The sequence below is a fragment of the Ostrinia furnacalis genome, unplaced genomic scaffold (assembly GCF_004193835.3).
Source record: "Ostrinia furnacalis isolate ACB-3 unplaced genomic scaffold, ASM419383v2 OfSCF2237, whole genome shotgun sequence".
NCBI lineage: Eukaryota > Metazoa > Arthropoda > Insecta > Lepidoptera > Crambidae > Ostrinia > Ostrinia furnacalis.
The window spans coordinates 367,782-384,869 of NW_021132476.1; the positions used below are offsets into that span (position 1 = coordinate 367,782).

At 37.2% G+C, this 17,088-nt stretch overlaps 2 protein-coding genes across 2 annotated transcripts; one reads left to right on the forward strand and one right to left on the reverse strand.

Moving 5' to 3' along the window:
- Positions 1 to 206: 206 nt before the first annotated feature.
- Rpn6 (regulatory particle non-ATPase 6) lies at positions 207 to 2,026 on the forward strand. The gene has a single exon (XM_028307452.1). The coding sequence runs from the start codon at positions 363 to 365 to the stop codon at positions 1,623 to 1,625; it is 1,263 nt and encodes a 420-aa protein (XP_028163253.1). The 5' UTR covers positions 207 to 362; the 3' UTR covers positions 1,626 to 2,026.
- A 1,450-nt stretch (positions 2,027 to 3,476) lies between these two features.
- On the reverse strand, positions 3,477 to 16,495 carry LOC114354862 (uncharacterized). Its single transcript, XM_028307431.1, has 13 exons — positions 16,283 to 16,495; positions 15,985 to 16,069; positions 15,531 to 15,601; positions 15,070 to 15,406; positions 14,728 to 14,905; positions 13,972 to 14,054; positions 13,717 to 13,876; positions 11,743 to 11,825; positions 11,489 to 11,653; positions 10,707 to 10,848; positions 5,862 to 6,037; positions 4,386 to 4,482; positions 3,477 to 3,912 (listed from the first exon to the last, which is right to left on the reverse strand). The coding sequence occupies exons 1-13, from the start codon at positions 16,386 to 16,388 to the stop codon at positions 3,733 to 3,735; spliced, it is 1,863 nt and encodes a 620-aa protein (XP_028163232.1). The 5' UTR covers positions 16,389 to 16,495; the 3' UTR covers positions 3,477 to 3,732.
- Between the last annotated feature and the right edge of the window lie 593 nt (positions 16,496 to 17,088).

Here is a 17,088-nt window from a genome sequence, read left to right on the forward strand (position 1 = left end):
TCATGCTAAAAGAATAAAAATAACTTACCATTTTCGTATAAAAATTAAATAAATTAATATAAAAATTTCGTTAAAAGATTTTAAAATTAGTGACTAAAATAAGTTTCTAAAAAACATTGATATTTTTTTGTAAACTATCAGTGGTAGTTTTACTACAAATTTTAAAATATTCTACTAATACTAAATAGCAGTATATTTAATTCTTAGATGGCAACATTGTCCGCGTCTACGATTTGTTTCTGAAAGAGGACGTCGATGACTTTGCGATTAGACAAAATTACAAAGGAAAAGTGTAGCTGTTATAGTGTGGATTTACTGTTTACCTCTACTTTTTTTAGTGTAAGCATATAAATATACACATCATGGCCGGCGCTATGTTATTCGAGAGATCACGCGTCTCGTCGACGAACAGAGACGAAGACGTCCGCATGACCGACAAAATGGTTAGCACTGGCGAGGTGCCCGAAGATGACGAAGAAAACATAAGGGCAAAGGAACAAGGTATCCTGAACCTAGGCGAGAAGTACAAGAAAGAAGGGAAAGCCAAGGAACTAGCAGAACTCATCAAAGCAACCAGGCCATTCCTCAGCCTTATAAGTAAAGCGAAAGCAGCGAAATTGGTACGTTCACTGGTTGATTTCTTCCTGGATTTGGAAGCAGGCATCGGAATAGAAGTCCAACTGTGTAAAGAGTGTATAGAATGGGCGAAGGAGGAGCGTCGTACCTTCCTGCGACAGTCTCTGGAAGCAAGACTGATCGCTTTGTATTTCGACACTGGTATGTATACAGAGGCCCTGGATTTGGCCACAGCTTTACTCAAGGAGCTCAAGAAGTTAGATGATAAGAACTTATTAGTTGAAGTGCTTCTTTTAGAGAGCAAAACCTATCATGCACTTAGCAATTTACCCAAGGCTCGTGCATCGTTAACATCGGCCAGGACCACTGCCAATGCTATCTACTGTCCTCCCAAGATGCAAGCCGCGCTCGATCTGCAGTCTGGCATACTGCACGCGGCCGATGAGCGCGACTTCAAAACTGCTTACTCATACTTCTATGAAGCTTTTGAAGGTTATGATGGTGCAGACAGTCCCAAAGCACTGACTGCCCTGAAGTACATGTTGCTGTCCAAAATCATGTTGAATCAGGCTGAGGAAGTGGGCACGGTCTGTGGGAGCAAGGCGGCCCTCAAATATGCAGGGAAGGAGCTGGAAGCAATGCGGGCCGTTGCTACTGCTTCCCATAAGAGATCACTCGCAGACTTCCAGGCTGCACTCAAGACTTACAAGAGGGAGCTAGAAGAAGATGCGGTTGTGCGTGCCCACTTGGGTGCCTTATATGATACGATGTTGGAACAGAATTTATGTCGCATCGTAGAGCCTTATATGCGAGTGCAAGTAGACCATGTCGCACGTTGCATCCGTCTGCCAGTAGTACAAGTAGAAAAGAAGCTGTCCCAAATGATACTGGACAAGAAACTAAACGGAATCTTGGATCAAGGAGAAGGTGTCCTAATAGTGTTTGATGAATCCCCCCTGGAGAAGACTTATGAGACTGTCCTCGAAACCATCCATCACATGAGCAAGGTTGTCGATACACTGTACCAGAAAGCTAAGAAACTGTCATAGACCCTCTCATGTAAATTTGTTGTAGCATTAAAAATATGTATATCAAAGTAACCGTAAATTTTCAGTTCAAATAATTGTAAATGAAACTATTTTTTGAATGAATGCAAAATTTCATTATTTGTACCAACCACAATGTTGTAAGCTGAATAGTGACATGCTAAATATTATGACAAAAAAATTGTAAAACTATTTTAGAAATTGGGGAATTGCTGTGACAATGTTACAGACTAACATTATCCAGGTGATGTAGTCACCGCGCATAGCCACTCTGCAAAGATTGCAACATTTTGATGTAATACTAATTCTTCACTATTATTTTACATTTCCTTTTTTTAACATAAGCTAGTGAAAAATTATAATATTCTGTTTTATTGAGAAAAATAAAAGGTGTTCTCCAAAAATGTTGTTATTGATTCACCTTGCGCCCACACACTCATTCAATCTAACCAAGTCATGCTGTTTTAACTTTGGCAAACACCGCGCGCGGCGCGTGATTCACATGGGTTCTTTATGTATACCCACTTAGTATGTTCAGTAAGAGTATGTATCTACCTAAAGTATTTTCTGTCGACCTAATTGGCCCATGCTTGCTTATACTGCTTTATTAGGGTCATCACCTCAACATCTGAAGTCACTTGTGTGTATACCCGATTANCCTGATTACATATAAATAAACAATACTCACAAGCAGTAAACAAACATGCCTTAGATTTTCCACTAACTAGCTTCAATTGCAATAACATGAACAGATTGGGATGTATGCCTAGTTAGATAGCAAACGACCTCATTTTCCATTTACAGAAGTGACTTGCAATGAATTGACTACCAAAGGGCAAAGGCATTGAGTATGTAGGCATAATATGTACGTTACATTGACATTTGGTACTTGCATGACCTGCTCTGGACTCAAACTGAAGGTAGATAATCAAAACAATAAGTAGGTAGCTATTAATTAAGGTGTTATTTCTTGAAAAAAAAAAAAGGTAATCAGTGATCTAATCACTCATTATGTGATAACTTATGACGATGATCAAGGAAGGTAGGATTAAAAAAACAACTAAGTAAAATCCAAATTATATTTGCTTATTTTCATATTATTTAACATTAAATAACACTAATTACAATATTAAGGCACCCAATATTCCATAAAATGTTTTATCACAGAAGTTTACCTTAGATAAAAATGTTTAGTTCCGTTAGGTGACGTCATCGACGAATGCGCGATGAGTATTGAAATACAAAGTCAATGCCCAGCGTTTTTTAAATGGGCAATAAAGAACTTATGAATAAGACTTGTGCCAATTTTTCAGCATTTTTCTTCCATTTCAGCTCTTTCTTCAGTACTCAGTCCTTTTTTGCTTCTGAGCAAATAAGGCGCGTATTGCATTTTAATCATTTTTCTTTAGGTTTATTTACGAATAGATCAATAGAGGATTAACAGATTTTTCTAGGGTTGGTCACGCAGCAGTTTCCTGCGTAAACTCCTCGAATGACATGGAGCAGTGCAGCTTTTAGATACCTTTGTTAAAATAAAACCTTATTCCTTATTGAGAACAAGTTTGTGTGGGAAAGTTTTACTATACTTACGAGCAAAAGTATGGAATCACCCCTTTGTGTTCCGAGCGGTCTTAAGAACTGAATGACTACGTATTGTATGTATCTATGGTATCAGTTTGAAGCTCATAATATCACCTGTAAAATGGTACCATTTTTATTGAACTTCTATTAGTCATTTAGTTCTTATGATCGCTCGGAATAAATGGGGTGATTCCATATTTTTGCTCGCGAGTGTAGAAGTTTGATTACTGATTTTTTAGAGGATTGATTAAAATGTTTATTTATCCATGTAGATCAGTATTGTCTTAGGGTTGGTCACGCAGCGTTGTTCCTCCGGTTAAACTCCTCAGTATGGCTGGGCACAGACTAGCGCGGGTTTTAGAGGCCTGAGTCTTTGGGCGCGCGGGGATGTTCCGTCCGCGGTGCTATTGAGAACAGATTTCGTTGAGGAGTTTTTCTATGAGATTGACTGATTTTTCTAGGGGATCGACTGATTTTTATAGGGGATTGACTGATTTATCGAGGGGTTTACTGATTTTTCTAGGGTTGGTCACGCAGCGTTGTTCCTCCTATTAAACTCCTCAGTATCGCTGGGCACAGACCAACGCGGGTTCCAGAAACCTTCAGGAGTCTTGGGGCGCGCGGGGTTGTTCCTACCACGGTGCTTGGAGCACTCGTCCATCTTCTTGGCGAGCATCTCGTGGTCGTTTTGGTATAGCTCGTCGAAGAACTGCGGAGAGATTAAACAAGTGAGGAAGGTGAAGTATTGGCGGTTACTGTTAGTTTAGATAGGCATCTAACAAATAAAAGTTATCTGTCAGATTAAATACATATTTACAGATATCTAACAGATAAGGCTATCAGAGACTTTATGAACTGTCTCAATCTATGCTTGAATTGAAATTAATCGTTTTGAGATTAGGATTTAGTTAGTTTGTAGAAAATAAAAAATACATTTAGGTATCTCTTCAGCTATCTTCAGGACTATTCCCATCTCTCGTTCCCACCGCTGCAACTCCTGTGTAGCCAGGACCTACAGCTTGACCGCCAACAAAAACCCAACCAGTGAAGGTCAAGTTTGTCCCGGGGCCGCGGGGAAAATTTAAACTGTCATTGGACCCGCAACGAAATTCTTCAGCTATATGCCGACTTCTAGTAATATTACTTGTACTATATGAATGTCCATTGTGCCACAATACATACCGTTTTACATTCATCACAGCTCCACCCGGGCAGGGCGCGTTTTTCAGCTTTCTTCCTCACAGTTGGCTCTTTGTATACGGGCTCCACGGGAAGTTTTCTATAAAATAAACATAATACGGCACATGACACTAGATTGTCCAGAAGCAGGCAATTAGGGTATAAAAACAGTATCGCACTGATAATACAACAGTGTTGTAACTCAATGAGACCAAAACATAATTCAAATATGCAATATGAGATTAGAATTAAAATTACGTGTATTAATCAATTTTGTCAAAGGAATTCAGACCTTATCAATATTTTACTACTAGACTTCTGTGATTCTAATTTGTACTACACTACTCCATCTGCGCAGCGCAGGACCGTTCATTGTGGAAAGCCTTGGGGGAGGCCTTTGTCCAGCAGTGGACGTCATTTGGCTGAAAACGACGACGACTCCATCTGAGATGACATCTCTCTTGATTGCTCACAAAACCACTTATGTCATGAAAAAAAANGACACGGTGAAGTAAAGTTAATGTTTTTATTAATAGCTAAAATAATTTTTTTGCTACAGTTTTTTGTCATAAGTATTTCAAAATTATTTTAAAAGTGTAGTTTTTTATAATTATTTAAATCACTACAGTTAATTATTACTCCTAAATATTACGATTTTCCATTAAAGAAGAATAACAGTGCAGTTGGAACAATAAACCTTGATTGCGACGATGATACACCGAACGTGTATAGAAATACGCGTGTGCTCACAGGCGCGTCACGGCGCGTGGCGGCCCTTATTGATTTGCAACTTGAAGTTGTCGCGCGCTGTAGGTAATTATCTCGGCCGGCATAGGCGAGTGACGGAGGCCTGATACAAGTCAATGCCCAGCGTGTTTAGATGGGAAATAAAGAACTTATGAATAAGACTTGTGCCAATGTTTAAAAATATAATTCAGCATTTTTCTTCCATTTCAACTCTTTCTTCAGTATCCAGTCCTTTTTTGCTTCTGAGCATATATGGCGCGTATTGCGTTTTAATAATTTTTCTTTAGGTTTGTTTACGAATAGATCAATAGAGGATTAACAGATTTTTCTAGGGTTGGTCACGCAGCAGTTTCCTGCGTAAACTCCTCGAATGACATGGAGCAGTGCAGCTTTTAGACACCTTTGTTAAAATAAAACCTTATTCCTTATTGAGAACAAGTTTGTTTGGGAAAGTTTTACTAGAAGATTGATTAAATGTCTAAGTACACAGACAGGTTTGATTAGTGATTTTTAGAGGATTGATTATCCATGTATAACAGTATTGTCTTAGGGTTGGTCACGCTGGGCACAGACCAGCGCGGGTTTCAGAAGCCCGTCGTGGTTCCGTGTTCCGTCTTGGGGCGTGTCATTCCGGGGTCAGTCGCGGTGCTATTGAGGACAGATTTCGGTGAAGAGTGTTTTTTATGCGATTGATTAATTTTTCTAGGGAATCGACTGACTAGGGTTGGTCACGCAGCGTTGTTCCTCCTATTAAACTCCTCAGTATCGCTGGGCACAGACCAACGCGGGTTCCAGAAACCTTCAGGAGTCTTGGGGCGCGCTGGGTTGTTCCTACCGCGATGCTTGGAGCACTCGTCCATCTTCTTGGCGAGCATCTCGTGGTCGTTTTGATATAGCTCGTCGAAGAACTGCGGAGAGATTAAACAAGTGAGGAAGGTGAAGTATTGGCGATTAGTGATAGTTAAGAGAGGCATATAACAAATAAAAGTTGCTTGAATTATCTGTCAGATAAAATACATCTTTAGAGATACTTATCTGACAGATAAGTACCGAATAGGCTATCAGAGAATTTATGAACAATTATTGGCTTATCTCAATCTATGCTTGAAATGAATCGTTTTGAGATTAGGAGTTATTTTGTAAAATAGAAAATCAAAAATACATTTATCTCTTCAGCTATATTCGGGACTATTCCCACCTCTCGTTCCCACCGCTGCAACTCCTGTGTAGCCAGGATCTACAGCTTGACCGCCAATAACCCAACCAGTGAAGGTCAAGTTTGTCCCGGGGCCGCGGCGAAAATCTAAACTGTCATTGGACCCGCAACGAAATTCTTTAGCTCAGTGGCGTAGCTAAGTAACCAAGGGCCCTGGCGCAAATAAAAAAATGGGGCCCCACTGCAATCTAAACTGGTTAGGTTTTATCAAATTTATTGACATTAAACTTACTTACTCCTGATACAGCTTTCGAATTTCTCTCTATTTATTTTGTAAATGGGAGACATTTTCAAAGTTCAGTTCAATTGAGATTTTCTGGTAAGGATTCGGGGGCCTCTTGAGCTTGTGCAGTTAGTAGCTAGGCCCCTGCTTCAGCTATATGCCGACTTCTAGTAATATTACTTGTAATACAGTGTGAGTCACGTTAAAGTGTACATATGAAAATGGGTCATTCCACAAAAATATGTCAACTCTTAGTCCGCGCCACATTTCACATGGAATATTTGTTAATATTTTATTCCAAAATTGTTAAAATACAGCTCGCAATGTGTTTTATTTATCACCCATTTATATTTTCTTAAACTATTTTTCAAACATCTTAAATTCCTTTTAAATTACCCAAAACGTCATTCCCTAGGCATGTCCGTACTCCAAAAGTTTGTGTTTTGGAACCCATATTTATAGAAACATCAACTTGATCCTTTGTTTTACTTAACGAATAATCTATTTAAACGTATATTACACCAAATTCTATTAATATTTAGCGGTTTCAATAAACAATAATTTGATTTTCTTTAGTTGAAAAAGAGTCCACAGTTTTTAGCGTCATTCCCTCACCACGCACAGATTTTATAATTTTGCGCTTTAATATGTATTTAGAGTGAATGACATTTAGTTGAGTTTAAAGTACGATACGAAGTTATCCTCAGACCATACAGGCTTTGCGGCAACCGTTTTTTGAATTAGTGCAAACGTGACAGTTGTTGCAGAAACATGTGTTGATTCAGTCACTTCGTCAGTCCCTAGTTGAGTAGCTTTATTGATTACAATAGGAAATTGTATATAATTTAATAGTATTTACGTGTGGTTTTTCGGCTATTTTCGGCACATCGTTTTAAGCATCTTATATTATAAAGTTAATCTGCATTTGTGTTAAGTTTTACTCCAAATCGTCAGTCCCTAGACCGTCAGGCCCTAGCTTTAAACGGTGCTAGGGACTAAGTTACTAGTTAGGAAATGACGTTTTTTATATAGTGATAATAACAAAACAACTACATGAAGTGTATTAACTTATCTATAAATGTTAAGGTTATAAGTTTTATACTTATTAAAAGTCATATAGGAGTAATGTAGTATGAAAAAATTGAAAATTATAATTTTTCCTAAAATAAAGCATAAAGTGACTGGCCCTTTTAGACATAACATAATTAATTAATAAACTATAATTTACACTAATAAAGTATTCAAAAGCATCTTAAAAAAGTTTGGGACAAAATGACGTCGAAAATATACAGATTTTCATGGAATGACCCAAATAGATTAAACTAGACCTATTTTTATCGACAAAACAGAGGTCAACAATTTTTTTCAGTTTCGTTGTTAAGAGCGTTTACGCCGTTTGGCGCAAAAACAGTACTTTTTCAACTCGTTACAATCATTAACCAGTAATACTACAAATATGTTATAGGCATAAATAGTTAGGCAATTTCGTCGTCTAAATAGTTAATTGAGAAAATATTGCGATTAGTTTAGCATTTAAGAATTCTATCAAGATAAGTCCACACAGGTTTTGTAAATTTCCACTTTAGCGTCAGTTTACAAGCTGAAATTTTTATAAAAATACTGTGAAAACGATTTAACAAACATTTATATCCTATAGCATAGATCCTTGGGCAAATAGTTATCTGAGAAAATTTTTAGATTTAAGCATTTTACAATAAGAAATCACAAATTAAAAGAACGTGAAATACCCAAAAATCAAAGTGATTTTNGAAGGATTATCAAGATGGCGCCACTGTAGAGTAAGGTCCTGTCAATCGCCAGGGGTGCCAACTGTTAAGTATAATAATTAACTTTTAAAAAAAATTAAACCGACTTCAAATGCGTGAACACAAAAAAAACTAAAAATTAAAAATATTCCGTATAAAAAAGTTCATCCCCAATTTTCCACCCTTGGGGGTGAAATATTTTCTTCAAATTCGCATGAAACCACCCTTTTGATAATACCTATTCAACAAAAAAATAATCGTTCAAATTAATTTATAATCGGCGGAGATATTTCGTATAAAAAAGTTCATCCCCAATTTTCCACCCTTGGGGGTTGTTTTTTCTATTATTAAATTTAAATGGGACCACCCTTGAGGTATTACCTATACGCCGAAAAAATTTGTTCAAATCGGTTCATAATTGGCGGAATTATCGCGTAACAAACATAGAAAAAAAAACATACGGGTCGAATTGAGAACCTCCTCCTTTTTTGAAGTCGGTTGAAAACGAAAGCCCTCATTTAGCCAAATAACGATCACTGCTGGACAAAGGCCTCCCCCAAGTATTTCCACAACGAACGGTCCTGCGCTGATCGCATTTTAAGGTACTTCCCGGGACCTTCACCAGATCGTCGGTCCACCTAGTGAGAAGTCTGCCCACACTACGTCTTCCGGTCCGTGGTCACTACTCGAGAATTTGTCTTCCCCACTAAGTTTGGCAATTCTGCACGCTATGTTGGTTATTTTGGTTTCCTTGCGTTATAAATAAAATATGTGAGTACTAATGTTATTTATAAAGAATTAAAGAACAAAAAAAATTTGAACTTTGTTATCATGAAGAAGTTACAAAATGTTTGTAATCCTTACTTGGTACATAGGTAGTGAGTAGTGTTTGGTAGAATGGTTGAATGAATTGAAGTGCAAGTTAGTAACTTGAGCCCAGGGATGTAAGTTGCAAACGTAAGCGTAAAATGAAACTTGGACATGCGATGACTTACTCGTGCAATTAAAAAGAGTTAAATAACTTATGGCTGTTCTACTCTGTCGGAACCACACGGCTTATTTATTTAGTCTTAGGCCTAGCTTCCACCAGGGCGGAGACGAAAGGAGATGTGCGGCGAAGCTAGCAGGCGAAGCCAGGGTTTCCCAATTTTTTTTTGCCAAGGAACCCTAATTGATTATACTTTTCCTAGCGGAACCCCCGTACTACTCCGCCCGCACGCCCTGCCCCTTCCTTGTGCGTAAACAAGTCGGTGCGAGCGAACAACGTCGGTCACGAAACGTGGGATAATATTTTTTACGGAACCCTTGCGGCCTTTCCACGGAACCCCAGGGTTCCGCGGACCACCATTCGGGAACCGCTGGGCTAAGCAACCAAAGCGGAGCGGAGCGGTGCGGAGACGAGAGATGCGTAGTTGTCAGCTATAACGCCCGTATTTACAAACGATGCTTGCTTAAATGAAGCAGCAAATCTAACGCACAACGTTAAAAAGAGCTCTGTGATTGGTTCGTGTGTCACGCTGTGCGTCCACGCGCGCTGTGACGTCATAGTAATGTTTGTGAATACGGGCGTATGAAACACCGCACCGCTCCGCACGTTCTCCGCGCCACCGCCGCTGTCAAATTCTATAGAAAATCAAGTGCGCCCGACTCTTCCCGCTCGATCCATTTCCACCGAAGCGGAGCGGATTTGAGATATGTACTGCAAATAATGGATCCGCCTTGGTGGGCTGGAAACCCGGCATTATCATCATCATTTCAGCCATAGGACGTCCACTGCTGAACATAGGCCTCCCCTAATGCTTTCCACGTTGATCGATTGGTACCTTTACGATGTCGTCGGTCCACCTTGTAGGTGGACGTCCCACGCTGCATTTTCCGGTACGCGGCCTCCATTCCAGAACCTTGCTGCCCCATCGTCATTACATGGTATAAAACAAAGTCGCTTTCCACTGTCTGTCTCTTTGTATGCGTATAAGTACCTTTAAAACTACGATTTTTGATGCGTTTTTTTTATTTAACAAAGTGATTCAAGAGGAAGGTTTTTAAGCAGGTAAGTATCCCTGCTATGTTAATATTATAAATGCGAAAGTAACTCTGTCTGTCTGTCTGTCTGTTACGCTTTCACGCCTAAACCACTGAACTAATTTTGATGAAATTTGGCATAGAGATAGTTTGAATTCCGGGAACGGACATAGGATAGTTTTTATCCCGGTTTTTGAAACAGGGACGCGCGCGATAAAGTTTTTCTGTGACAGACAAAATTCCACGCGGGCGAAGCCGCGGGCGGAAAGCTAGTGTAATACATTTTACCTGTGCGAAGCAGGGGCGGGTCACTAATAATAAGTAATAATTGTTTTATTCTATTACCTGACCGCTTTCAGAGCTTCACCAGCGTCCTTCGAAGCCAACACGTGGTGTTCAAGTATTGACAAGCTGGATGGCATCTCGCAGTGCGTTTCATCGTCCATCGGTTGCACTTTTATTGGCGAATTCTCGTCTAACATTTTCATAAATCTGTCAAGAGAAAAAATATTGATTGCCGAGTGTCATGGGCATGTCATAAAATTGTAACGTGGCAATCTATTTTCGCCGAGTCGATTATAATATGGGAGAAGCCACACGGTTAGGGTTGTCAGATCCAAAAACACAAAAGCCGGACTCTGTGCTTCATTTGGCCGGACATTTAACCCTAAATGCCGGACATGTCATAGCTCACGAGTGAGTACTATCATCATCGGTTGCCTAACATCCTGATGTGCGCTTTATATTATTCTGTAGCTCGACTTTCGCCTGGCGCGGCAGCCACATAAAAAGCCTAACAAAAGCCGGACAGGCCGGACAAGACCGTAAAAAGCCAAACATGTCCGGCTTTACCTGGCAACCCTACACACGGTGCGTTCCGGCGCCGCACCGCAGGCACGCCGCACTTCGATTGAGCGAGACGGTGCCGTATTGCGGCGCCGCATACCGCCATCACAGATAATATCCGCCATGTATGATGCAACCTTTACTGGTGTATTTTATTTGTAAAAGTAGCGTAGATACAGATGGTATTAAAACAATCTTCCCAGTTGTCAGTTGCATTAATTTAATTTGTGTAAGTACTGGAAAGTTATGCTCATTTTATTTATGTCAGTAAACATGTATTTTTTACCTGGCAGGTTTCAATAAATTGATGGATTCATCAGGTTCTTTCTGTCTTTTAGTTGATGTCTTCTTTGGACTATTTTCTACGTTACATTTATTTATTTTGTCTTCAGACTTATTTTTTAAACATAGTGGCCTTTTGAAGCTCTCACTTTTGATGGGGTTTTTCAATCTGTAAAATTTAAATATTATGTTAATTTTTAAACAACTCCAGCCAAAAAGATGCAAAAAGTGTGAAAATCATTTTTTCTGTTTACTTACAAAGATGGATAATTATTTGATCCGCTGGTTGGCGAAGGTAGAATAGTGTCGTCGTTGTCTGTCGATTCTTTCTTTACTAACGCCTAAAATGAAAAAAAAAAATTAAGTACGGATAACAACAATTTTACTTAACGTGGTGTTCATAGACGTAAAGCGTCAATCGCAGTTTCTGTTTACAATTATTTTATTACTGTTTCTTTTTTTAATTAAACTTTAACTTAAACACTCGGCGTCAAAGTAATCGCACCTCCCGCGACAAACACTTTCAAGCGTATGCATCCCCACTTCCCACCAATACTGGTATCATTTGAAAGCCTAGTTGTTCAAAAAATGTGTCTTTAGGAAGATCCAGTGTATCTTCTTAAAGCGACAGGTTTATTACGCTCCAGCCAAATTTTATGCTTATAAAACTGCTTAGGTTATCATTTGGTTTTATAATCAAAATAATTGGTCTAATTTTTCCCAGAGATGAGGGGAACATTGGCTTTTTTCAAGTCAACATTTTTTGCAGTCAACAGAAGTGATTTTGACAACGCCCTTGGTCAATATCACTTTTGACTGATTTTTCCAGTCAAAATTGGTTTTGANGATTATTTGAATTTTTATTATCATACTTTTGAAGTTACAAAAAAAATTGGGAAATTATTTTTCTATTACTGGTCTCCCTGGCCAATAATCCATGGGTTACAAACCTTTTTTATGAAAATCCTTTTGTTAATAAAATCTTAGCTTCATAAAATAATCAACTTAACAAGATGCCAATTGTATAATCCAAGTTGATTATGATGACGATAATGATGATTGATGATCAATACATATTTTCGTTTATGATAATATGTTGTTTTACTACGTTAAAAACACGTTTTTTTTTCTATTTAATCTCTAAAATGTACATAATAATTAGTGTTCATTGAATTCACAAAACAAAAAATAGTTCATTCTTGTACATTGTACTTGATGAAATTTCATTTCATATTATTTATTAATAATTCAAAACAAAAAAGGCTTATTACATCTGAATTGTCAAAAAATGACAGCTGTCAGAATTCCGTCGAATTAAAAATCGGACTATAGTCGAAATTCACAGATAAAGATAGATGCAGCATGTGAAAAAATTTGTATGAAGCCGAGCGTGCCACTTTTTAAACGTCATTAGTGTCATTTTAGCGAATTTTAGTGATTGCCGCAACGTAAAAATAATCGTATCATCGTACTGCATTCGCAAAGTCATCGAAAGATATCGTGTGACTCGATTCGACAATTAATTAATTCCGATAAAACTGATAATTTGTTAAATACAAAACCAAAAACATCTTTATTTACCTTTTTAAATAAATTAATTCCTACAAATCATCAAATCTCGTTATTTTTTTTTACCCTACCCAGCGTNTTTACCTGGCAACCCTACACACGGTGCGTTCCGGCGCCGCACCGCAGGCACGCCGCACTTCGATTGAGCGAGACGGTGCCGTATTGCGCCGCATACCGCCATGTGTACAGTGATGCGACAAAATGTTTGCGGTGCGGTGCGGTGCGCACCGTGTGGCTTCTCCCTATGTATGATGCTACCTTTATTTATTTATATTAGGGAAACAAACAATTTTGATATACAGACAAATAATCACACAAAAAATAGAACAGAAATCAGCAAAGTTTCCACAGTTAAAATTAATACAGAGTGCAGACTAAAATATTAATTAAATAGTAATAAATTATACATAAATTTCTAAATGTCAAATAAATACAATGTCAATTTTATAAAATGTCAAACAGTTAAATTTAATAAAAATTATACAATGTCAAAAAGTTACTGATGTATTTTATTTGTAAAAGTAGCGTAGATACAGATGGTATTAAAACAATCTTCCAAGTTAATAGCTGCACTAATCTAATTTGTGTTAGTACCTACTGTGATTTTGTAATTGTGTGAAAGTTATGCTAATTTTATTTATGTCAGTAAATATGTAACCTGGCAGGTTTCAATAAATTGATGGATTCATCAGGTTCTTCCTGTCTTTTAGTTGATTTCTTTTTTGGACTATTTTCTACGTTACATTTATTTATTTTGTCTTCAGACTTATTTTTCAAACATAGTGGCCTTTTGAAGCTCTCACTTTTGATGGGGTTTTTCAATCTGTAAAATTCAAATATTATGTTAATAATTTTGCAAAAAAACTCGAGCCAAAAAGGTGCAATAAGTGTGAATAAACATTTTTTCTGTTTACTTACAAAGATGGATAATTATTTGGTCCGCTGGTTGGCGAAGGTAGAATAGTGTCGTCGTTGTCTGTCGATTCTTTCTTTACTAACGCCTAAAATGAAAAAAAATATAATTAAGTATGGATAACAACAATTTTACTTAACGTGGCTTAATTTTACTCAATCGCAGTTTCCGTTTACAAATATTTGATAACTTTTTCTTTTTTTAATTAAACTTTAACTTAAACACTCGGCGTCAAATTAATCGCACCTCCCGCGACAAACACTTTCAAGCGTATGCATCCCCACTTCCCATTTTAAAGCCTAGTTGCTCAAAAAATGTGTCTTTAGGAAGATCCAGTGTATCTTCTTAAAGCGACAGGTTTATTACGCTTGAGCCAAATTTTTGGTTGGTTATGGTTATAAAACTGCTGTTAAATAGGGATTAATCTTTTAATCTAGAAATTAGCATGGCACTAAAGAAATATACTCAAAACTGCCACGCGGTCTCGTGCTGGATGGGCGTCTTAAAGGCCACCTTCTATCAACGGGAGCGGAATCGGTCTAATTTGTCCCAGAAATGAGGGGCAACATTGGCTTTTTTCAAGTCAAGATTTTTTGCAGTCAACAGAAGTGGTTTTGACAACGCCCTTCGTCAATATCACTTTTGACTGATTTTTCCAGTCAAAATCGGTTTTGACCTATTATGAGTTTTAACTGTACCACATAAACTAAATTAGTAACATATAAAAGTTATTATACTATTCAAGTATTCAGTAATCATACCTGGACAATAGTTTCTGGTTGTGAGCTCTTGTTCATAGCCATCAACTCCGGTGAACTGGTGAGATCCACCACACTGTTTGATTTCACCGTGACGACACTCAGGCGGCCTTGCCTCCACTTGCCGCGTTTGGAGTTGGGAGGAAATGTTAGCTTCATCGCCTTTGAATCTGGTGTAGACCTAATTGGGATGTAATAAGATCTAAAATACATTGGCATTTGTGGCATGAAAGTTTATGAAGTCAGAAATTTATGTAAATTAATGGTGTACTAAATTAGAAAGTATACAAAACACCTAGACCAAAGAGATAATGCATAAAAATGATTGAAACTGCTAAGACTTACCAACTATCAGGACATTTCTTTTTGTCTCTATGGTCAGATGATGACGATACACACCCATTTTTCATCTTCCTAGACTGGATTATAGGACTGGTTCGTCCGGTAGGTGTGCCTTCAATTTCTGATACAGATTCATCTTTCATAGTTACGTCAGTAATATCTGTAGTGGAGTCAAGTTCTTTTTTTGGAGTTATAAAATTAAATGTATTATTTTTTTCATCCTTTACAATCTGTGGTTCTACTTTAAGAACTGTAATAGGGGAATCTCCGCATAGTATTTTAAAGATATCTTTGATCATATTGAAGTTTTTTGTTTCATTAAGTCTTGTTACTGCCGATGCTGGAATATTGTGAGTATTATGGTTAAAAGTGACCATCACTTGATGAAATGTAAGATAAATTTTCTACATCCTTAATGGCTGTTGTAAAAGTGTAGCTATTTGTAGAACAAAGTTATTACTTACCAACTGATTGTATTATGTTATCCTTACATTCTATAACCTTTGACAGTGCCTCTGAAGCACTGCAATGTTTGCTGAAAATGACATAATAATATAACAAGGTTTATGTCTATCTCCTTGTATGTTAAAATTATATCATGCACAAAAATAGCACCACTTACATGGGGTAAAAAGTACAAATTTACAAAGCATTATGTAGAAAAGAATGATTGAAAGATATTAAAATTAAACTTTAAAAAAAAACCAGTCTATGGATACCCATTAAAATTCATATTATACATGAATCTTCTGATAACGTGGCTTTTCCTTAAGGTTTAATTTAATTACAATTATTTTATAATGAACAGTGGATAACTATTAGTTTGATAGGTATGTAAGTCCTAGAATGAGTCAATAACTGGGTGTTCTACATGCATTTTACTAAAGACATGATATTACTAAAAACTAATAAACAAACCTTTCACATTTTTCCTTTTGTGTTAAAAACTGGTTTTTGTAATCCTCAGATACTAAGTGCAATGCTTCAATTTCTCTAGCAACTTCTGAAATATACAAAGATTAATAAGTTTAGTGCCTTAATCGAAGTTTAGTGCCAGTAACTCAGTGATTTGTAATAAATTATTGTCTCATGATAATGAGGTTTATGAATGAAGAAATGTAAAGGTACGATTTTAAATTTTGTATCACTATCTTTGGCCTATAAATAAATAATTAAAGATCTTCTTATTAATTATGTATCTGTTTTAGTGTTTTACCTTGAAAGTTGACGATACTTTGATGTAATGTCTTTTCTAGTGCTAATAATTTTGAACTAGACGAGAGACTTAATGTATTAGGTGCAGAAGCACTAAAACTATTCATAATTACTGCTTTACTACAGGAATTCGATGTATTTAATTTGATTTTAGGAAAATAAACACGTTCCCGCTCGTTTTTTCCTTTTTCAACCCTTCTTTGTTTTGTTGTTTGTCACACAGATTAGAGATAGAGAGTAAGTTTGTCACAGTCAGTTTGTCATTCGTCATTTTTGTCATGTCAATGTCAAAATATTTTTGCTCTTTGGTCAATAGTGATGTCGGTTTTCACCTTTTAGGATTGTGATTTTGGATCTTCAGCCTTTGAAAAATTATATTCGATACACTTGAAGTTGCTCAATGCAACGCGGCAACGCGTAAAAATCAACAAAAAATCTCAAGGAGACCCAGCTTAATATTGAAATAATTATGTTTGTATTTATACGTTCAACTTGAGTCATTTTTCCGTTGTGATGTTTTTTTATACGCAATAATTACTCGTTTCGCGAACGGATTTTGAACATGCAACTGTCCCGTTTTCCTACTTGTCTAGGGGAGCTTTTTACTTCACTGAAAATCTTATTTGTTTGGTCTCTAGTCGAAATTACTGCATTTAAATCGACTAATCTGTCTCTCCTTCTCTATTTAGTCTATGGGTAGAAAAAAAAACTCAGGCAGGCAGGCCAGCAGAGCCCCGATTACGGTAACTTTTATAACGTCTACAATCCAGACGCGTTTCTGATTCTGCGATACGATTGGTCAAAACA

Coding starts and splice junctions, on each gene's coding strand:
- Rpn6 (XM_028307452.1), top strand. CDS start 363: ATGGCCGGCGCTATGTTATTCGAGAGATCACGCGTCTCGTCGACGAAC.
- LOC114354862 (XM_028307431.1), bottom strand. CDS start 16,388: ATGAATAGTTTTAGTGCTTCTGCACCTAATACATTAAGTCTCTCGTCT. Junction 11,826..13,716: donor CCATCAATTTATTGAAACCT/GCCAGGTTACAT, acceptor TTTTCATTTTAG/GCGTTAGTAAAGAAAGAATC. Junction 4,483..5,861: donor AATAGGAGGAACAACGCTGC/GTGACCAACCCT, acceptor TTTATTTTATAG/AAAACTTCCCGTGGAGCCCG.